At 39.0% G+C, this 23,261-nt stretch overlaps 1 protein-coding gene across 1 annotated transcript; it reads left to right on the top strand.

The window, feature by feature from the left end:
- The first annotated feature begins 256 nt into the window (after positions 1-256).
- Positions 257-10,705, top strand: GAL (galanin and GMAP prepropeptide). The gene is made up of 6 exons (XM_038406966.2): positions 257-472; positions 886-966; positions 1,711-1,765; positions 3,399-3,485; positions 6,823-6,900; positions 10,434-10,705. The coding sequence occupies exons 2-6, from the start codon at positions 886-888 to the stop codon at positions 10,484-10,486; spliced, it is 354 nt and encodes a 117-aa protein (XP_038262894.1). The 5' UTR covers positions 257-472; the 3' UTR covers positions 10,487-10,705.
- Positions 10,706-23,261: the final 12,556 nt, after the last annotated feature.

Here is a 23,261-nt window from a genome sequence, read left to right as displayed (position 1 = left end):
CAGGCCAGGCTGTCTAGTAGAACAGAGCTCTTTTCAACTGCTAGCCAGTGCCCAACCCAAGCGTAATGAAAGGTAATTGGCCAGGCTGTTATCTATCTGCAGCCCACATCTTGCTTCCAAATGCCTCTAATTGAATTGCTGTAATTTTTGCCCTTCCTAATGCAGTGACTTGGCGAGGGGAAATGACCCGGGGACGTGGGCGGCTCTCGATTCTCCCCTGGGAGAGAGCCGCGCCTGCAAAGTTGCGCTGCAACCCATAAATAGCGGAGGGGGAGCGGTCTTGGGCTCACAGGCGCTGCAGCCCCCCACTCCATTGCATCCCCTACTCCGTGAGCGCACCGGGGCCATGCAGTGAGGAATCCCAGCTGTGAACATCCATTCCCTAGAGCAGCCTGCGGACAGCTCCCTGCCCCACTGCCAGCCAGGACTGAACCCGCGCACTGAATAACAGACCAGCGCACCCCAACTCAAGGTACTTTCCCCTTCTTTTTAGCCTCTTTGCCTTCTGAAAGGTATTTAACTTTCAGGTACATGAAATCTTAGACCCTGGACGCCTTCCCTTCTGACCCCCCGCCCCCCAATATTAGTGACCACAATGACTTGTGTGTAGAAGTGGGGAAAGGGGCAGGTATTGTAAAGGCTGATCTCCGCTCTCCATGCCCCCGTGAGGTCAGGTTCTGTCTCCAACTTCGGGGGTGTTCCTGCTTTTTTAGGATTTGACATTCTCTGCCGTTCCTTCCTGAACTTTCAGATGCACGGGACTCACCCTTCCTTCTTAAGGCATCATGTCCCTGTGGGAACCCAAGTCCATTTTAACCCCCACATCTGGGATCCCAACCTGGAAGGCAAAGCAAATAACCCCGAGCGTTTGTGGTCTCCTTTCAGATGAGGAGGTGGACTAGTCTCCTGTTGCTCTCTTTAATCCTTTGCGCCACCCTCTCGGAGACATTTGGACTCGTTTTATCAGTAAGTATAAACTTCACTTACAGGGGCTCTATCCATTAGACACGCTCACTCAGCGTCTCAGCTGACAAGTACCAATAAACGCTTCACTGACGGGCACTCTGGTTAGATACAGGGCTGAGCAAAACAAAGCAAGTGCCCGAGAATATTTTGGATGGTAGATGAACAATTGGGAATATTGGACATTTGAATGCTCATCTAATTATGACAAATGTACTACAGAGTAGTTAAACAAAACAAGGGTTATTACTTTTATACAATAAAGTTCAATGAATGGCCATCTTAAAAAAAAATTCCTTTTTTTTTTTTTTTAACATAAAGCTTACAAAATATAAACAGCTGAGACACAATGACAAATTTGTGTAAATCCAAACAAGTATCTAGAAGGAAATATTTATACTTTTCAGTAAAGTAGATTGGGAGCTGGTCACATTTATTTTAACTTGCAAAGTTTGCATTAGAAATTTTAATGTGTGATTTGCACCTTTGTCTATATAGGGTCAAAATCCTGATCACACTGAAGTCAATAGCAAAACTCCCACTGACTCCAGTGAGGCCAGGGTTTCACCCAAACTGAAATAACTTATGTTTTATTTATCAAAAAAAAAATCGGCTCGTTAGAAACCCTAATGAATCTGTTTGCACAAACCAACCCCCCAGATTCATGTTTGTGTGTATTTTTTCTTTTCAGAAAGTATTATGTAAATCATACAATAAATAACCTACCTGCACTTTTCCCTCTGTAAGGCAAAAGAAAAACGGGGCTGGACTTTGAATAGTGCTGGTTACCTACTTGGGCCACGTAAGTCAAATATTTAATTTTACTATATTTTTAAAATTCTATTAAAAATGGTCACTTGAGCCTATTGTCTGCTAAGAGTGTGCTACACACTAATCTGGCTATTACAGTAATTTTTGTTTAAACCTACTTACATAAAACTAAAGAGTGTTATTTCAGAGAACCTTCAGTTAGTTACACATCTGAAGCCTGGGATAGAAACTAATAGAATTTAAACTTCCTCTTTAAAAGCACTAAATAATATGGAATTACACATTTGGGTATTCTTGGAGTTCCTTAGTGATAGTGAGTTGTAATTCTTAGATGGCAAACATCTTATTACTCTAAAATAGTAGCTTTATCTCCAATTATACAATAATGATTGATTGTATAGAATCTAAGGGCATTTGCCTTGCTAAGTAGTTATAACATTTTATGGAATTTTGGAGGTCAATCAAGGGGGAAATACTATGGGTGAAATTGGGCCTCATTGAAATCAGTGGCAGCTTCCCCACTGAACTCAGTGGGGCCAAGATTTCACCCTAAATCTACATAAAAATACCCAGATTCATAGCCTTCTGATACTGTTCTTGGACAAAACAAACTGAGTTTGTTTTTATTTACAAACATCAATGTCTGAGAGGCTGAAAATGTAACGTTCAGGTTTCCAAAACAAATATGGAGATGAAAAGTGAAGGTGTCCCAAATAGGCTAAAAAGCCTTCCTTTAAAACTATTTGTAGCTGACTTAACTGTCATTTATTTTTACCCAAGGTTTTCAAGATGCTGAGAGGCATAAAATATACACACATCTAATACCTACCTTTACTACTACTTATGTTAAAGATTACTGGGGGTTGCCTAGTTTCACCCTCTATAGTATATAATAAACATTAAGATAATTAATACTGCTGTCCATATAAGGATCATACATTTTTTTCCTTTTCACCTTTTCTAACTGACCTTGGGATACAAATGTATGCATCTTTGATGTATTTATTGATTCTGTAAATGTTTTGTAAGTCTATTTGTGTTAAAGCAGCAATGCCAGAATAGACTGTGTTGAAAGACGTACATGCCATTCTGTAATGGGGGCATATATTTCCTGAGTGCCATTTCTCTAAGACTGGATGATGCCTATTATCCACTGTTGCAGGTTATATTGATCAGCTTTTACTGATAAAAGAAATGCCCATTGCAAGGGGCAGAGAAGAGAGCTTTTGGAGGTTATTCATGTAAACTAATTGCAGTTTACTTTTAAACAAATTACTTGGCACTTTTTTTTTTTTTTTTTTAAAGAGGCAAGAATAGCAAAACTACATTCCTAAATTACACATGAATGGTCCAACTCTGCATTCCCTGTATACCCAAAACTCTCACTGAATTCAGGAAGAGTTTGGGAGTGCAAACAATATAGGAATGGGCCCTTAATGGATATAAACTACATACACACAATTTAAAAAAAAAAAAAGCTTATTAAAGAATTATTCTTTTGATTCACTAATTGTACATAATTCAATTAACAATCCCATCATGTTCTCATGCACAAATGAAAAGAGATCAAGAAAAGACTTTTTATAGCCATCTCAATAAAGCCATGAAAATCAGGCTGGAGACTGTAAATGAAATTAACTCTTAATCTCTAATTTATTTAACAGATGCAATAGATAATCACAGATCTTTTAATGACAAACATGGCCTAGCTGGTAAACGTGAGATACAGCCTGAAGAGGACATAAAAATAGGTAATGAAATTATGAAAGCCAAGAGTTTTTGCTTTTATATACAGCATTTTATTTACTACGTTTGAATTATTTGTACTGCCTACAAGCAAGCTTAAGTTTCCATTTAAGGGGACAATGTACGTAACACACATGAGTAGTCCCATTGAAGTCAATGAGAGTATTCATATGAGAAAGGAAAGCAAAATTTCTCACAGGTACCAGAGTTTGGAGATCATGACCTGAATTATGTGTGTTCTGCCTCCAATTGTTTAAAATGCAGAGTCATACATTTGACTGGCAGGACAAAAGCTTTTGAGTTTCCTTAAATTTATCTAAATGTAACTTTTTTTTCTTTTTTTTTTTTTAACTATAAAACCTACCCCCCACCCCATGTTCAAAACAAAGCTTTCAAGTCCTATTGGACACTTAGTCCTAACTGATTAGCCCAGGAGTGTGATCAGTAAAGACAATATTAGGGAGATCATAGATTAGGAAAAGGTATAGAAACAGGAGATGCCTTTTATCATACCAACATAGAGCTGAAAGCTGTATGGATCTGGATTTGAGAAATGGATTTTTCCATAAACCCATCTCAAGTGTAATTGTTTAATTATGGAAAAATTATACACATTCTTTCAGTTTAGAAGACATAGGTCCTGATTCAAAGCTTAATGAAGTCAGTAGGAGTCTTTCCATTTAATGCAATAGGTTTTAGAGCAGGCCCTTAATCCTGAGAGGTGCTTAGCATTCACAACTCTGAGCTCAATGGGAGTTAAGTGCTCTGTACTTCTCAGGATCAGATCATTATAGTATATCTTCCTGTTTTTATAATCCTTGTTTGTATAGTACATTTTTTTTCTACTTTATGCTGAAGGTAATGGCTTAAAATTCAAAAAGGGTTGCTGTGTATACTCTTGCCTAAATATACATCCTAAATCATTTAATTTTATTCCTCTAATTCCTATGTACTGGTATGCAAAAATGCTACTTTTTTCAAAACCTTATTTTTCTCTAAGCAAATATTTAGACCAATACAGAAGCCATTTCCTTTTCTTGGTATATCAGACTTTTTTTTTTTTTTTGTGCTGAACTAACATACTCAGCTTTCATTCCTAGACAAAGGATGAATGATGCTAGAGGCAGCTGGGGAGCTTCTACAGAGGCAAACTTTGTTTTTTAGTTGCCATTTATTGAGTTTTTGTTTTTAAATACTTTATATAGAATTTTGAATATCAATTTGTAATTGTAAAAAAATATATAAAAAGTGATGTGATAGTCAATGAGTTAAAGCAGGTACTCAGCTGGACATTAACAGGAACACACCACTTCTAAACATTGATATAACAACCAACTTTCTCTCTTGATTCATCATTAAACAGAATTACAGCTTAGCAGCAGGTAGCTTTTGCTTTATAGAATTGCAGTTTCCTATCTAGATCACACCTACATGGCAACACCATGTTAAGGCAGCAAATGTTGTAAAATTTCCATTAGCATTTCCTCTGACACCTTCCATTGGGAGAGCAGGATATACCAGCCTCTCCTCCCTGGCCATACATATGGAGGCTCTGTGCTGCTACAGAATCTCTAGCCTTGCTACTTGGTAGCACAGCTGAGGCCTCCCTTAAAGGAGAGGATTCCCCATGACTGAGTTGGAGGAGGGGGTGGTATGTGAATTTTTAAGTGTATAACCTACAAGTCTCCTCAGGACCTTCTCTTGATCTACCCATTTTTTGCCTGTTCTACCCACTGCTTGCTTCCTTTTAATCTACACAGATTAGACACACAGATAGCTATTTATGAGGTCCAGAAGAAGCCTTGGGAGCTGTTGTGACCCTCGTCTGTATAGTGAGGGAGTGATCCACACATGGAAAGAGTCCTATACATGGATCAAAAGACATGATCTAGTCCTCTGTTAGGGAATCTCAAAATTAGATCCATTTCTCGCTCCAATCCAGAGAAGGCTGATAGTTATTCCTGTGCTCAGCATTGTACTAACAGGGGAAGATAGTCCTGCTCCAAGGAACTTGCAATCTAACTCAAACCCTGATAGTACAATAGAGACACATCTGATAGTCAACAAAGGTCCAAAATTCAGGTAAGGTTCTTTGCTTATTACTTATTAGTAGGAGAACATTGATAAGTCTCCCATAAATTGTAAAATTCTGTTGAAGACAACTAGTTCGTTTCTGGTTATGGTTGTACAGGGAAAAAAAAACAGAATTGTTTCCTGAAATGTTGGTGCCTAGCAAAGCAGGTATAATATTTTGCTACTCTGAAATAATTGATGAAAGACAGTTAGTGCACTCTGATCTAGTAATACTTCTCACTGACTCACTATGTTTTCCAGCTGTGGACATGTAGACCATTCCTTTGTAAATATGTGATTTGGAAACTATACATCATGGAGCTGCACACATGACTTCTTAGGTGCTGCTGCATGTCCTCAATTCCCAATGAAGTCACCCCAAGTTGATAGTGCTCAGCACTTTGCAGGATGGGACCTAAACTAAGTTAAAATCTTTGTTATATTTCATTTAAGCACACTCCTTCCATCAACTCTGAATCTCCTTTGCACCTGAAATTTCTCATGCAGATCTATTCAATGAAAACTTTTTTTCTTTAAGTTTCACTGGAATTGAATCACGTATTTTGAAAAACATCTTTCACTTGTGGAATGTAGTGGCTTCTTATAAAGTTGTCTTAAAATGGTAATTGTTTATATGTTCAAGGGGAACTAATGCAGTGGACTATTTTTAATAAAATTAGGTCCAAATTTATTCACTCATTTTCTCTGGAAATCTGAACCTCTGAGGTCCCTTCAGATATAAACGTCTTGACTGGTGTTGCAGAATTTACAAGTTCCACAGACAGCCCTGGAGGACCCTACAAGCACTGTAAACCAAATAACCTGAAGGCTGCTTTTAACTTGCATCAGTACAGAAGCTCCAGACTCAGGGAGCTGTAACAAGCTCCTGTTCTCTGTGTGTGTGTGTGTATATATAAATCTCTCCTCTGTTTTTTCCACCAAATGCATCCGATGAAGTGAGCTGTAGCTCACGAAAGCTTATGCTCTAATAAATTTGTTAGTCTCTAAGGTGCCACAAGTACTCCTTTTCTTTTTGCGAATACAGACTAACACGGCTGCTACTCTGAAAGCTCCTTGATGTCACCCCATTCTTGCACCAAACATATTTCAGTGCAGAAGAGAATCTGGCTCTCTGTTTTTCCACTGAACTTTTAAAATGTAGTTTCACAGATTTTTCTGAACTCTTACAACTTTAGTCACAGTATGAATATTTGCTGATACATTCACTATTATCTGTACATTAAATAATATCCAATAAATGTTTTCTAGGAAATCTTGGGAGACCAGTGGTTGATGACAATGTTGTTCGCACAATAATTGAATTTTTGACTTACTTGCATCTTAAAGGTTAGTAAAGCTCTCAATCATTTTAAAAGTACAGTCTTATTTCAGTCACTGGGGATCTAACTGGACAAAACTCTTGAATAAGAGCTGCAGGACTGGGATTGAATGTATAATTGTAGATTCATGTTTAAATTGTGTGACTTTGTTGAGCATCACTGGAGAATGGTCTTGATGATGATATAACTCCTAGGACAAAATGTGCTGAAATAGTATCACTGAATATCCATATTAATTGACATCTGGAAGAAACTACTTAAAACCTGCTCCCATCAAAAAAACTTATGGAGATGCTTAAAGTTCAGCATACAAGTAGTGGCACAGAAGTGCAAGACATTAAGTATATGACTAAGTGGCTGCAGGATTGAGATGTTGACTGTAAGCTCCTTGGTGCAGGAACCATCTTTTCATTATACATGTGTACAGTGCCTAGCACAGAGGGGTCCTGATCCTGCTTGGAGCCTGTAGGTACTATCAAAATGATGACAACTGCTAAAACTGTCTGAACTATCTTTCAACAGGGTCAATGTTTTTACTCAAAAGACTAAATAAAAAGAGATGTTTCAAAGTTTATCATTTGTGTAAGACAGTGACAAAGAAAACAAATTTTCCCTCCATTGGGACACAATGGTGAAGTAATATCCCTGAAATTGTGACCTCACCTGTGTGGCAACAGTTCAAACAGGCAAAACTCCCTGTGAAATACTGGAACTATATCTATAGGACCTGCAAGACTGAACTCTAAGGATGTCTAACTAAGGATTATGCCTTTATTATAGCATCAAGCAAAGGGAAAACCTGGGTGGTTACTAGACTTCTATTATAATTTTGAAGGTCTTCGTGCATTTTTCAGAAAATTTCAGGCAAAGTACATTGATTTAAATATACCTTTTCAGCCAATATAGAATCGTTCCTTTCAACTCTCTAAATATTTTGAATGTAGCAGTGATTTGCATTAGGAGGAAAAAAATAACAGGAAGATTAAAGGCATGTATTGTAATTGCAAGCATTATGAATCTTTCATTCAAAAGTCGCCAATTCTGTCACCATACCTTCTCTATAAATCCCTACCTTTGACTATAATAAATTCATTGCTATGAAAGTGTCTATAATTCATTGTTGGATAAAATTACAGGTGCTGTGTTAATTAATGCACTGGAATGATACATTTGTCATTTATTTTCACTTGTGAAAAGAGATTCAGTCTGTTCAAAATTATATGAATTTTATAAATTAAACTCTGGACAGTTTTGGCATCCTTATCTAAAATGATCTATGTTGGTTCAGAAAAATCTTCACTCCTGAGAATACTGTAAATACTAAAATACAATGTAATTTAGTCAACATTGTGGTTGTATGGTCTACAGAGACTGCCATTCAGAGACTGTGTGTCTGAATGGTATAGTTAAGGATCTTTGAGCAGAACTGTCCTTTCCAGGGGTTGAGAATAATTCAACTGGCCACCTCTGGCACAAAATCTTAAGTTTGCTTTTGGACCTTCTTAAACGTTTTTCAAACACAGTACATCCCAGCTTAATTTATTCAACATGCTCCATGAGATTCAGGTAACTCAAAGTTTGGGAAAACTGAAGGGATTTTCAAGATCTGAGAGGTCACAGTAGGATATAACCATGTTTGGGATAAGAGTTTTCCAGATAACCCTGGTTTTGCTGTATAATAACATTAATGTGGATTAACTGCACAAAAACCCCTCCTTTTTTGTAAAATCAATTGACATTTTTACAGAAATGCCAAATATGCAAAACCTAGGCCCAAAATCTTCTATCCTAATTTTGAGAAGTAGCTTTCAGAGGGTAGTCGATTAAAATCAATGGATCTGTTTGCAAGGTGAGTTACTGGTCTCTGGAGGCTTATTATACAGCTGTTCCATGCTCTGGGCTGGGAGAGGGTGGCTCCATTTCTCATCCCAGTTCCTGCCAAGCATGTTGACTTAGTCACTAGGTGGAGTACAAGTGTTTTTCCAATCAACATTTTTTATATGGATCTAAAATAACATTTTCAAACATTCATACAATGCTCTAAAAATCTCCATTCTCCTAATCTTTCAGTGCTGTTCCTCTCTGTTAACTGAACATTGAGCATCTGTCCAAATCCATATTTACAGGGTAGCCACTTGAAATTTTTTTTTTGAGGACCCTACTTCCTCACTTGAATAGCCTATGTATGGGTGAGTGGAAAGTCAGTATTGGTGAATCCACCCACAAGTTGGGAACAGCAGTCACTGCATGAACAGATTGAGAGCATAAATGGCTCAGGGAGGGTAGCTCTTGAGACATCCATGATCAGTGGTATTGATCCTCTTCTCCAAACAAATCATGTGAAGGAAAATGCAAGTTTATTGCAAATGAGTTAGGGTTCCCATCCAGAGGATTATTTGGGCCTCAGTCTCTAAGTGCTAAATGGAAGCTCAACAAGATCCTGATTTAATATTGGCCAGCTGGTGTTTATATACCAGTGCAATAGACATTTCTGTACTCCTATGTGTAAGCTATGTCCCAGTGTGGGGGTTGGAGCACCCTCCCGGGCAGGTGAGCAGGAATGGCTGGGGAATAAGTTGAGCCCTGACCTCTGCAAACTGAGCCAGCATGGAGGAATAAGTAATATGCACCTAGTAAAGAGCTGACACCAATTACTTGCCCCAGGGGGCAAGCCTCAACCAGGGGCTGAACTATGACTTTCTGAGTAAAAAATTAACCAGTCTGCTCTTTGGATCGCACAGTTACATGCTCTTCCTTACTGTTACAATCAACCTTGAGACTACACAGAAACCAAATTCCTTGGAATGTGCACAATGGCTTTTCTGTGATGCAGAACTGGTACTCAAAGCTACAAAAAACAGAATGTTAGCAAGTGATGCTACATTTTTAGCTAACAGTGGCTACCAGCGAGATCTTGACATGAATATGTATGCCAATCATTATTTGATTTTAAAAATATATAGATATATTTTCAGGCCAATAATAATGTAATGCTTTTTACACATCTATTCAAATGTCAGTTTATTACAATAAATATTGATTTATGCATTTTCTTTCTCAAAATCCATTTTAGAGAAATGTTTTAAACTAATGATTATTCAGATAATTCATATACTTCCATCTTAAAGAGAAGGGGCATATTTATAACAACACCCTCACAAGTGATTTCTTGGAGGTCACTATCACAGTTGGCCTTTTAGGCCCCAATTCTGAAACTGGCTCGGTGCAGGGGTCTGCCCAGCCTGAGCCAGTTGCAGGATTAAACAATAATAAATTTCATGATATGAATCAAAACATCAAGATTGATGTGGAAGGTTTTTAAAAATAGTGTAAACTATAACAGGAAGTTATTAATAGCCTAGAAATGAGCCATGAAAAGCATGAGCCTGTTGCCTCATCTGTGGATGAAGGGAAGCAAAGTAAGAAAGTTTAGCAATCCTAAGGCTAATTTTTAGGAATTAATTGTTAATACTAAACTTTTGCACTTAACTATTTGTTGCTGAAAATAATGACACTGTTTTTTCTTTTTCCCCTTTGCAGAGGCAGGGGCACTAGATAATCTACTTTCATCAGAAGAAACAAATCAGTCCTGAAAAATAATGTATTTATACTTTGTTGTATTGTAAATTTAAGACTGAACTCTAAACAGAGCTTTAAATGGACAGAAGATGGTGACTATTGTTTACATTACTCTTATACACAGTTACACATGGTAAACTACTTTCTGCCCTTTTTGTTTGTTTTTTTTCTGTGATGTTACAATGTAAGATTTTTGCCTTGATAAAAAAATTTCTTTAGGTAAGTGGTAAAATTAAAAAAAAAGAACAGCTGCATTTTGTTTTTGTTTTCCTTACAATAGTGTTTTAAAATTACATACATATAATGCACAAAATGCAGTATATTAAATGCATGCTTAACTTTAAGTATACAAACCATCCTAAGCCTGAGCACTGTAGCTGTGTCAACTTAAGCCCCTGTGTAGATGCAGCTAGATCAATGGAAGAATGCTTCTGTCAGCGTAGTTACCATCACTCAATGAGATGGAGCTCTACAGTGATTGGGGGGGAAAAAAAAACCAGGTCTGTTGCTGAAGGAATCTTCTAGAGTGCAGTGCTACAGTTCCGTAACTGTGGTGCCCATAGGGTAGACGTGGCCCTATTGTTGTCAGCAAGACTATTCATATGCTTAACGCTAAACACATGCTTAAAGAGCTTTTTGTGGATCAAGGTCAGAATGCCCAGCCCTTACAGAATCAAGCCCTGCGGAAGGAACTATGGAACTAAGTTAGAGAAGTTGTAATCCTCCCCAGGATGGATGCAGGCTATAGGACTGCAACTCGATCACTACACATACCTCTGGAGTGGATTTGGTTTCCTAGATCATGTGGTCTCTTCTCCAAGTGCACTGATAAGGGCCTGGGTAGAATCTCCTTCTACAACCCCTGCATGGCCACTGCATCTACACCAACCAACCTGCTGCATAGACTCACCATGAGCCTTGGGAGTAGAACCCTGCAGTGGGACTGGGATCCTGTGGGTCTCACAGGACCTGCTGCCATAATAGCGGGAACAGGATTAAAAATTCAAGAGTGGGAATGGGTATTGTGGGGCAGAAGCAGGATTTAAAAACCAGTCCTCCTGCACTGCAAACAACATGAACACCCCATTCAGCAGCCAACACTCTCCAACCACCCAACTCTGAAGGCAGCAGCACTATCAGCAACAGCGCAGAAGTAAGGATGGCAATGGGGGGGTCTCCCTGCCCGTGCCTGGGGATGGCAAGGCATGGAGGCTTCTCATCCCCTGTGCATGATGATGCAGGGTCTCTCCAGTCATTTGCATGGAGACTTGGAAGTTTCTAATCCCCTTGCATGGGGAAGGGGAAGATGCCGGGACTGCTCATCCCCTAATAGAGGTGCATAAGAATTCAGATCCTTCTGCATGGGTGAGTTGGCAGGGTCAGGGAGTTCCCATCTGATTGTGCAGGGAGTGGGGAGACATCTGCTGAGAGCAGCTCATCCAGCCATTACTGGGACAATTTTAGAGTCCTGCAGTGGGACTGGGTTCCCACAGGACCAACTGCCATAACAGCAGAAATGAGATAAAAATTCAAGAAACAATGCAGGAGCAGGTGGGAGTGAGAATTGCAGGGCAAGAGTAGAATTAAAAAAAAGCTCCTTGTAGGGTTCTACTGTACTTGGGTGAGCCAGAGAGCTTTGGAGGGGCCCTCCACTTAGGTGAATTTTATGCTATTTGCTTACATTGCTATGAAGCATTGGCACTTTAAAAGGTTGCGATCAGAGCAAGCAGATTGTCAGAAATCCCAGAGGAAGTGCTACATAATTTGATATTCACTTTTATTATAGTTAAATCTATTCTAGTAGCTACCTCCAGTAACCAAACCCCTGTCCTTGTGGCCACTTTAAAGTTGATCAATGTATGTTGTTTCTTGGATGATTGCTCAGAGTCTGATCTAATGACCACCAAAATCAATGGAAGCCTTCCCTCAACTTCAATGGGTTTTTGATCAGGTCCATAAAAAGCAGGTGTCACTGGGATGTTTTGGGAAGTAGTGCAAAAAGTTTTCACCATCTGAGCTGCTAGAGCTCCAATATTTGAGAAATGCATGAGATTCTAAGACTAGCAAAAAGAAGAAATAAATTTTAACCTTTATTCCACTAATATTTTCCACACTGCCACCTAATGACCTGATCCAGGACCCACTGAAGTCAACAGAAGTCTTTCCACCTACTTCCATGAGTTTTGGATCTGGTGCATTATGAATGTTTAGGATTAATGGACCTCTCTGCAGTACTCAACCATCTTTCTATGGAAAAATAGTTAATTCCCAATATCAAGTTCCAAGAACTTTAACTCAGTATGATTTTGTTTTCTTTCCAAATAGAATGAGAAATTCAGTTTAAAATAAACTGAGCTAAATTACTGTAATCAAATTAGTACCGCAGCTAAACTGATTCCAGTTAAAATGTTCCTAAGTTGTGATGGATACATTTCACAAGGTTTTGTTGGGATGTTTGTTTGAAATTCTTTATACTGGAAGTCTCATGAGATCAAGTTTTTTTGGAAGATTTCCATACTGTCTGACTTTGTCTGAGCTGACAGTCCCACAAGACCAGCTCTGTTTATGGTATTATTCCTCAGATACTACATTGATTCACAGATTCTAAGATCATTATAAAAAGAAAAGGAGTACTTGTGGCACCTTAGAGGCTAACAAATTTATTAGAGCATAAGCTTTCGTGAGCTACAGCTCACTTCATCGGATGCATCTTGACCAAAATGTGTGTAGGTTTTTATTAGGGTTGTCAAGCCATTCAAAAAATTAATTGTGATTAACTGTGATTAAACAATAATAGACTACTATTTATATAAAATATTTTGGATGTTTTCCACATTTTCAAATATATTGATTTCAATTATAACACAGAATACAAAGTGCACAGTGCTCACTTTATATTTATTTTTATTATATATATTTGCATTGTAAAAATAAAATAGTATTTTTCAATTAATTAAAACAAGTACTATAGTGTAATCTCTTCATCACGAAAGTTGAACTTACAAATGTAGAATTATGTACAAAATATAACTGCATTCAAAATTAAAACAATGTAAAACTTTACAGCCTACAACTCCACTCAGTCCTACTTCTTGTTCAGCCAATCGCTCAGACAAACAAATTTCTTTATATTTGGGAGATAATGCTGCCCACTTCTTGTTTACAATGTCACCTGAAAGTGAGAACAGGTGTTTGTATGGCACTGTTGTAGCCAGCATCGCAAGATATTTATGTGCCAGATGCACCATTCATATGTCCCTTCATGCTTCAAGCACCATTCCAGGGGACACGCATCCATGCTGATGAGGGGTTCTGCTCAATAACAATACAAAGCAGCACAGACCAACACAAGTTCATTTTCATTATCTGAGTCAAATGCCACCAGCAGAAGTGGTGGTTCGGGTTCTGTAGTTTCCACATCGGAGTGTTGTTCTTTTAAGATTTCTGAAAGCCTGCTTCACACCTTGTCCCTCTCAGATTTTGGAAGGCACTTCAAATTCTTAAACCTTGGGTCGAGTGCTGTAGTTATCTTTAGAAATCGCGCACTGGTACCTTCTTTGCATTTGTCAAATCTGCAGTGAAAGTGTTCTTAAAACAACAACATGCTGGGTCATCATCCCAGACTGCTATAATATGAAATATATGGCAGAATGCAGGTGTAAAACGGAGAAGGAGACATACAATTCTCCCGCAAGGAGTTCAGTCACAAATTTAATTAACGCATTATTTTTTAAATGAGCATCATCAGCATGTCCTCTGGAATGGTGGCCAAAGCATGAAGGAGCATATGAATATTTAGCAGATCTGGCATGTAAACACTGGCTACAAAAGTGCCATGCGAATGTCTGTTCTCACTTTCAGGAGACATTGTAAATAAGAAGCAGGCAGCATTATCTACTGCAAAAGTAAACAAAGTTGTTTGTCTGAGCGATTGGCTGAACAAGAAGTAGGACTGAGTGGACTTGTAGGCTCTCAAGTTTTACATTGTTTTGTTTTTGAGTGCAGTTATGTAATAAAAAAAAATCTACATTTGAAAGTTGTGCTTTCACAACAAAGATTGCACTATGGTAATTGTATGAGGTGAACTGAAAAATACTGTTTCTTTTTATTATTATTTTTACAGTGCAAATATTTGTAATAAAGATAATATAAAGTAAGCACTGTACATTTTGTATTCTGTGTTGTAATTAAAATCAATATATTTGAAAACGTAGAAAAACGTCCAAAATATTTAATAAATTTCAATTGGTATTCTATTGTTTAACCGTGCAATTAAAACTGCGATTAATCATGATAAATTTTTTGAATCACAATTAATTTGAGTTAATTGCGTGAGTTAACTGTGATCAATCAACAGCCCTAGTTTTTATATTATTCAAAAATTCTTCCATCTCTACATCTTAGAGATAAATTTAGCAAACTATTATTTAGGTTTTAATTTAGGGAAGAACCCATCCATCTAGCTTGTTGAACAATGTCAATATTAGAGATTTTGTCCAGTTTTAAAACTATACCACTACCACAATCAATCCCACAGGCAAAAATCAGATAAACGAGATAGTCCTTATACCATGCCCTGAGGACCAATCCTATTGATGGAAGACACAGAAAGAACAGACGCACATCCAATGTGCTTCTTCAGAGAACTAGAGAATTTCCTTCTACCCCAAAGTCCCTCACTTTATTAATTCCCTCCCCCATAAAACACATCATGGTCCCCTCTCAGAAGAGGGCACCCAAGAACTCTGAGTTGAACTTAACTCCACAGACAGTCTCAGGATCTGGTAGAACAGTGGAGAGAACAAGTTCCAGGGCCAAGGGCCCTACCGAGAATGCTCCATCACTGGTCTAGACATGAAAAATCTAGAGAATATTACTTGAGTGCCCTACCTGCACTCAGGGTATGTCTTCACTAACCGCCGGAACAGCGGGCAGCAATCGATCCAGCAGGGATCAATTTATAGGGTCTAGACTAGATGCGATAAATTGATCCCCGAGAGCTCTCTTGTTGACTCCTGTACTCCACGGTGGCGAGAGGCGCAGGCAGAGTCGACAGGGGAGCGGCAGCAGTCGACTCACCATGGTGAAGACATCATGGTAAAGTCGATCTAAGTATGTCAACTTCAGCTATGTTATTCACGTAGCTGAAGTTGCGTAACTTAGATCAATCTCCCCCCCCCCAGTATAGACTGTATGTCAGTTGCCATGATGATACCTGGAGAGGAATATCATTTCTCTGGTTGAAAAGAACCAAATCATAAAGGCTTCAGAGATCAGAGTCAAGCTGAGTTTCACCAAAAATTAAATAGGGACTAGATACAGTTGTTAGAAAATGGAGGTAGTATGTTCCCCGACACTCACATCACTGAGCTACACGGGGCACTACATTCTGCGTTCCCTATTGCTTCTGAACTGTCGTGCAGAGTATATTACACAGTCACACACACTTACAAAGTTCAAGCAAATAGGGCCTATCACCTGACCAGCAAATTACATCTCAAGTAAGTGGTATAATTGCAATTATAACTCTATTGAGATATCTCTAGGATTCTTTCACACGTCAGCACACAATCATTTTTCAAGGGATCCACAGATCTTCCATGTTTGGGCTAATGAATGTCCAGAAATGAGCATGATTCGACCAATGGGACTGTTTTAACACAGGTTTCAGAGTAGCAGCCGTGTTAGTCTGTATTCGCAAAAAGAAAAGGAGTACTTGTGGCACCTTAGAGACTAACAAATTTATTAGAGCATAAGCTTTCGTGAGCTACAGCTCACTTCATCGGATGCATTTTGTTTTAACACAGTGCTCTAGCAACCAGAATTTTTCCATCCAGCAACTGGTTTAAATGCAGATCAGTTCAATGTAGAAACAGTTATTCCAATGTTCAGGTGGCACAACTGACATAAAAAACAGCCTACTCAGATAGGGAGTTGTTAGGCAGATAATAGAATACATGTATTTTCCCACCTGTCTACTAATGTAAAGGTCATATTACAAACATTAGTACCAAAGTACAGAACAGGGATTTGCAACATGCTGAAAGCTTGAAATTTCATTTTAAAAATTGTTGGCAAATTGGGAGAGACATAATTCTGCTTTCAAAGTTTAATGTTACAATAGTTAAAGAGAAAGTGCACCCCTTTTTCCTCAGACTAGCACAGTGTAATTTCACAAGATAACAAAGTACCCCAGCATGAATTATCTCAGAAACTATTCTGACAGCTCATTTGCTATTCTTCAGCTTTCTAAAGAAGATATGATATAATAAGGTTTAGAAAATGAATGACTGATACTGTAAAGTGAAGGCCAATCAATCTTTTTATCTAATTTCATAATAAAAGAACAAGTGGCAACTAAATTAAATTAAAAAGCAACAAATTAGAACTAGGCACAAGGAAATACTAGTTTAGAATTAAGCCAGAACAAATATTATGTCAGGAGGCTATTGAGGCTATTGATAGGATTCAAAGGGTTAGCTATAAGCACAGACATTGCATTTTCACTAATACATTAACACATTAATGTCAGTTTGACTTTTTTTGGGGGGGGGTATTTGATCACTTCTTTGCAAATTCACAAAATAAAGTATTTGTTACTTAGATTAAGAATGAGTGTTTGCTCAGTGCTTTGGGTAAGGGGCAGTACATAGTTGCACCCAGGGCCAACTCTACAGTTTTTGCAGCCCCAAGCAGTGAAAAAAAACCTGCCGCCGTGGAAACACTGCCGCCCCTTTCTCACTGCCACCCCAAGCACCTGCTTGGAAAGCTGGTGCCTGGAGCTGGCCCTAGTTGCACCACCCATGGAAGAATTGTGACTGAAAGATTGCACAGATACTTGTACTCATTAATTGGGTATCTGAATTTTAATCATGAGTATTAGATACTTAGGCCATGTCTACACTACCTGACGAATCGGCCGGGTAGTGATCGATCTATTGGGGCTCTATCCCCGATCGCTCTGCCGTCAACTCTGGAACTCCACCACAGCGAGAGGCAGAAGCAGAGTCAATGGGGGAGCGGCGGCTGTCGATCCCGCGCATGAGGACATGAAGTAAGTGATTCTAAGTCGATCTAAGATACGTCAACTTCAGCTACGCTATTCTCATAGCTAAAGTTGCGTATCTTAGATCGATTCCCCCCCCCCGACCTAGTATATTGGCCTTAGGGGCCAATAATGAATTTTCATAGAGTTTAGGGCACTCATCTCTTTGCATGTGGCACCCAGCACCTCAAAGAATAAATCCCCTTATAGGCAGAATTGAGCTGGAGATCAAAGTTGTTTCTGGCACATCTCCTTCCTAAAATATACTGCATACAAAACAGTCATTTGTTCCCAAGTCCCTGCTGCATCAGGTTCAATCAAGGAGCTTTTACAATTCAGTGCTTGTATGTTCCATTATCTGTGGTATTCCTCACTGAGTTTAACAGTATTAATTTTTCCTTGAGTCAAGTCAATACTGAACAAATGCTCATGGATAGTATTAGAGGTCATTCATAGAGCTGGTCAAAAAACAGAATTTCTGGTCCATGAGATATTCTGAGACTTCAGAATTTGGATGTGTCTCAAATTAGGAAAGAGTCAAAAGTCTTAGAATTTTTTATTAAATCAATATTTTGTTTTAATCTTACTGAATTTTTTTGTTTCAGCTCTTGCGTTATAGTATAATTTATAATATAATATTGTCAAAATAACAAAGCTGAAATGGAACATTTCAATAATTTCCCATTGCAACAAAACTGATACATTTCCGTAAAAAGTTTTGATTTTGTCAAATCAGCATTTTCAGATGGAAAATTGTTCAGCTAGAAATTTTCATACTCTCATCATTCACTGTTAGAGGTACCATTTTTCAAGCCTAGCCATTTGTGGTTATAAAAGTTTTCATGGCATTTTTGCAAAATTTGTGTTGTTTACTTAGTTACCTATTCAAATTCCAGTGTAAGGTAATTATTTCTTGCCTCTCTACATTCTTTCTATAGGTTCAATTGGATAGGATATTCCTCTACACTATTTGTCCTGTTATGTAGTGTTTGATGTGCAATGTAGCAGCTGCCATGTTTCACCCTAGAGAGGTGATCTCATTTGGAATTATTATATAGTATATTCTCCCATATCCTATTCACAGCTACATTTTTAAACAGCCTCTGCCTGGTCTCCAAAACTGTATATGAAAAATTGTGTGTACAACCATTTGTGTATGTAAACTGGTATTTGTATGCACAAATTGAGTGTCTAACAAACCAGTGGGATCAGAGAGAGAATATAACTGTTTATAGTTGTGTTATTTTTTATTTAATTTTCAAACAAAGCCTCAGAAATTACACATGCACATTTTGTATTGGCACCTGCTTACACTTGTACATATCAGTGTTTGAAAATGTAGTTCTTTACAGATAAATGTTATGGGTCAGATCCTCAGTTGGTGTAAACTGGCATAGTTAAACTGAAGTCACTGGCACTATGGATATTTATATTAGCTGAAGATCTGGCCCTATATTTTCATTTCTTCTCTTACATTTCACATCTGAGTTCCCACTCTATTTACAGCATTGCCAATACAACACTTCAAGTTTGTAATTCCAGATTTTGCATTTAATATAATTTTAGAAAAAAAATAACAGTCACTCATTCCATAAATTGTTTTCCTCCTTCTCCCCTGCTACAAGGTACATTATTCATGAACTCCTTCTGTCATTTTGTGCTTTAAGTATCCTCTTCTGTATCAAGAAAGCCATTAGAGAAATTATTCTATTTCTCTGTATTATTACACTACTACTCCCAAATCTATACAACCTTAATTATTGTTATGCAGTACAAACCATACATAATAAGTTATTTCGACCAAAATAATCAGATCCTCTCACTGCTTTTGTTCTATAGTCATTTGCATTTCTTTTACACCATACATTATAGACAATACTTTATCTCCCCCACAGGCCTCAAACATCTGTCCTCAAAAGTCACATTGACAGGACATAGCTCTTTTGTCATGGTGATCATTATTTTATTGCTATTATGTTCTGGGTCTAGCACTCTGTTAGCCTATTACATCAGTAGCTCCCAACAACTGATACTCATGCCAGTGTTAGTAATTCAGACTTTTTAGGTGGAGGGAGCAGTGTTAAAAATATGAATACATTTCCCCTTCTCTGATCTACAATAGCTACTAGGCCTATGCTTTCCACATTTTGTCAGCCAAGCAGAAAGGCAGCTTACATCTGAAAACTAAGATATCTCCCTATATAATTTCACCTTGCTTGTGGAATACAGATTTAGGGTACCATTTTCAGAAGCACTGAAGTCACATAAGAGGTTTCAAAAGTGACTTCGGTCCAGATTTTCAAAGGTATTGAACTTCTATGAGAATTAGGCACCTAGTCTGTTTACTTGCTTTGTTAATCCCACTGGGAACCTAACTGTTCCACGGGACATAAATAATGAAAGAGTGATTTGGAGCAGGAGGACCCAGGGTATCCCACCTGGGTGCCCTAACCACTGGGCAAAAGGGTCATCCTCACATACTTGCCCACTCCCTGGCCCAACAACGAAGCATTTATCCAGAATGGAATGCTAATCCTATGTTGGGGAACCCTACCCTTAGGAAACCTTACCCTAAATCCAAGTACCCTAAGCATAGGAACCCTAACCTTAGATCCAAGTACCCTAACCACAGGAACCCTAACCCTGGACAGGAGAGCAGTACCCATAGGAACTCTAAGGGTAGGGCAGAGAGCCCTTCCCATAGGAACCCTATCCCTAGATCCAACTACCCTAAACGTAGGAAACGTCACATTAGGGCAGGGAGCCCCACCCATAGGAACCCTAACCGTAGTGCGTGGAGACCTATCCATAGGAACCCTAACACCTTTAAAATCTGGTCCTTAGGAGTGGGATCCAGAAAAGGGAGTTAGATGTTGCAATAGTGAGCATCACAGTGCCAAACTTTTAGGTATGTAGAAAATCACAGAAACAAGAGTAACGAGGAGTCCAGTAGCACCTTAAATACTAACAGATTTATTTGAGCATTAGCTTTCGTGGGTACAGACCTCACTTCTTCAGATTCATGGAGTGAAAGTTACAGATGCAGACATAAATATACTGACACATGAAGAGAAGGGAGTTACCTCACAAGTGGAGAGCCAGTGCTGCCAGGATCAATTCGATCAGGGTGGATGTAGTCCACTCCCAACAATAGATGAGGAGGTGTCAATTCCAGGAGAAGCAAAGCTGAAACAAGAGTGCAATCCACAAAGTTTAGTTAGGTGTCAAGGCTCCCTACAGGATGAATGGGGAGAGATAGGTGCCTTAAACTTCGATTCACAAAGCCAGCTGCCTGACTAAACAATGGGAGATATCGAACAGAGTAGTGTGTGCTGAGCCCTTTCCCTCTCTCCAAGATAAGTAAAGACCAGGCTGCATGGAAGTGCCTATCTCTGCTAGTGATGCATAAATGGGAACCAGCCCCCTGCAGTCAAATGGCGTGGGAGCCTAGAAATTTTTCTTGAGGGAATGAGTTACGTGCCTGCCTTACTCCACCTAAAACAGGCAGAGGAGGAAGTGCTGGAACTTTTAGCCCCATGGTTAGAGGACACACCTGGGATCTGGGAGACACAAGCTTCAATTCCCCCCTCTCTGCCAGAGTGGGAGAAAGGACATGAACTGGGATGTCCTACCTCTTAGCAGAGTGCTCTAACCAATGATACAGGGTTTAATCTGATGTGGGGCTCCCTCAGTTTCTCCTCTTGAAGCTGTTCTACTGTGGAAAAACAACAAAAAAGTGACTGGAGCAGAAGGACTGGGGCAAAGTGTCCTACCTCCCAGATGGTGCCCTAACCACTGGGCTCCAGAGTCACTCTCTCTCTCAGGAGAGATTGAGGGAGCCATACACCAGAATATCTCATAGCTCAGTGGTTACAGCATGCCATCTTGAGACATGGGAGACACCCATTCAAATCCTTTTTCCCCCTCTCACAGAGAAAAGAGAATTGAAGATGGATCTCCCACATCCCAGGTGACTGCTCTAACCACTGGACTAAAAGTCATTATGTGGGTGCTGTTTTCACTTCCTTCTCTGATTAGATTTTGAATGGGACACAATCTTGTAGGCGGCCTCTGAGCACATCTATCAGATCAGACCCCAACGCAATGTAGACAAATACCCGTCTTCCTCCAGTTTTTGAATTGCTCTGGGGCTTAGGTGGGAGATAGGTAGACAAGTGCCTAGAGGGAGGCAGCAGTGCACATGTCCCAGGGTCTAAAACATAGCAGCCTAGGGAACTTTTACTGTGGACAATTAGGCACTAAATGAGTTTAGGCACCTACAAAGTTATGTGGCAGCCAAGCAGGAGTTTTGCGTATCACAGTGGTGCTGCGCATAGGCCCTGAGACGCTTAAGTTGCTTCGTGGATTGCACCCTAAGAGTCCAAGTTTAATAGTTAATGCGAATTAGGAGCCTATGTCACTTTAGAAAATGAGACATGCTTCCAACTCACTTAGGTGCTTTTGAAAATTGTACGTTTTGCCAAACTACTTTGGAAAGAAAACTTCTTTTGGGGCCTGTTTCTATTTAGACTTAAGCCAAAAAAAATCCCGAACAAAGAACCAAACACAGTAGCAGTTTATAGCAATCACTTAAGAATAACCTTTAGAGAAATATTTCCCTTTAAAAACAGAAATACAAAAATGCACGTTTAATGTATGTTAACACTGTGACAAAAGCTTGGCAACTCACAGTGGATGTGGATGTTCCATCCTTAACTGACAGCAGTGCACGGCTTTCCTATTCATCGTAACATCTCTTCTCAAAATAGCCCCACTTCAGGGCGGGTGTCAGCCTTCACCATGAATGTTGGACTTTTGATGTTCAGTGTCACCATAGAGGCAATATAAACATTTAGAGTCACAGGTTACGCTTAATTCATTTGCCTAATCCACACTGATATTAGTAAAAAGAAAAGGAGTACTTGTGGCACCTTAGAGACTAACAAATTTATTAGAGCATAAGCTTTCGTGAGCTACAGCTCACTTCATCGGATGCATTTGGTGGAAAAAACTTTTCCACTGTTTTTTCCACCAAATGCATCCAATGAAGTGAGCTGTAGCTCACGAAAGCTTATGCTCTAATAAATTTGTTAGTCTCTAAGGTGCCACAAGTACTCCTTTTCTTTTTGCGAATACAGACTAACACGGCTGCTACTCTGAAACTGATATTAGTAGTGTATTGAGATTTAAGAACTCTGGCAACTGTGTGTTATTGCCGCTTTAAGGACAGGAACAGTTGCATGGCAGAGTTTAAAAGACAAGCTGGAAGTTGTTGCAGCTGAAAGCCAGAGCCTCAGCTGACACAAATTGCAAAACTCAGTTGACTTCAGTGGAGCATTACTGATTTGCACTAGTTGAGTATCCGATCTGAAGAGTGAACATAAGAATGGAGAGGACTGAGTGTTGCTTATAAACAAGGACTCCTCACTTGGCTAACAGGATTATTCTGCTGTTACTTATTTTGTTGTTGTTTTGCTGATTCAATTAAAGTCACTGTAACCTGTATTAAAAGGCATAATGGGGTGATTGGATTTTGGAAGACATACTATCAGAAGGCTATGTAGGTATTAAAACATATGTAGGTATTAAGAGCAACTTTAGACTAATATATATGAGCTGAGGCCCAACATACCAGACCATAATCTGCATCTTCTTCGAGCTACTGCCCCTCCTTTATATTGTTGAGTGCTGCCAACTGCTATAGCTGCTTCCATTCTTCCTCTCATGGGTGCTGCTGTTGCTCC

Source organism: Dermochelys coriacea, chromosome 6 (assembly GCF_009764565.3).
Source record: "Dermochelys coriacea isolate rDerCor1 chromosome 6, rDerCor1.pri.v4, whole genome shotgun sequence".
NCBI lineage: Eukaryota > Metazoa > Chordata > Testudines > Dermochelyidae > Dermochelys > Dermochelys coriacea.
Note: the sequence above shows the minus strand (reverse complement) of the source record. Positions and strands in the feature narration are given on the sequence as shown.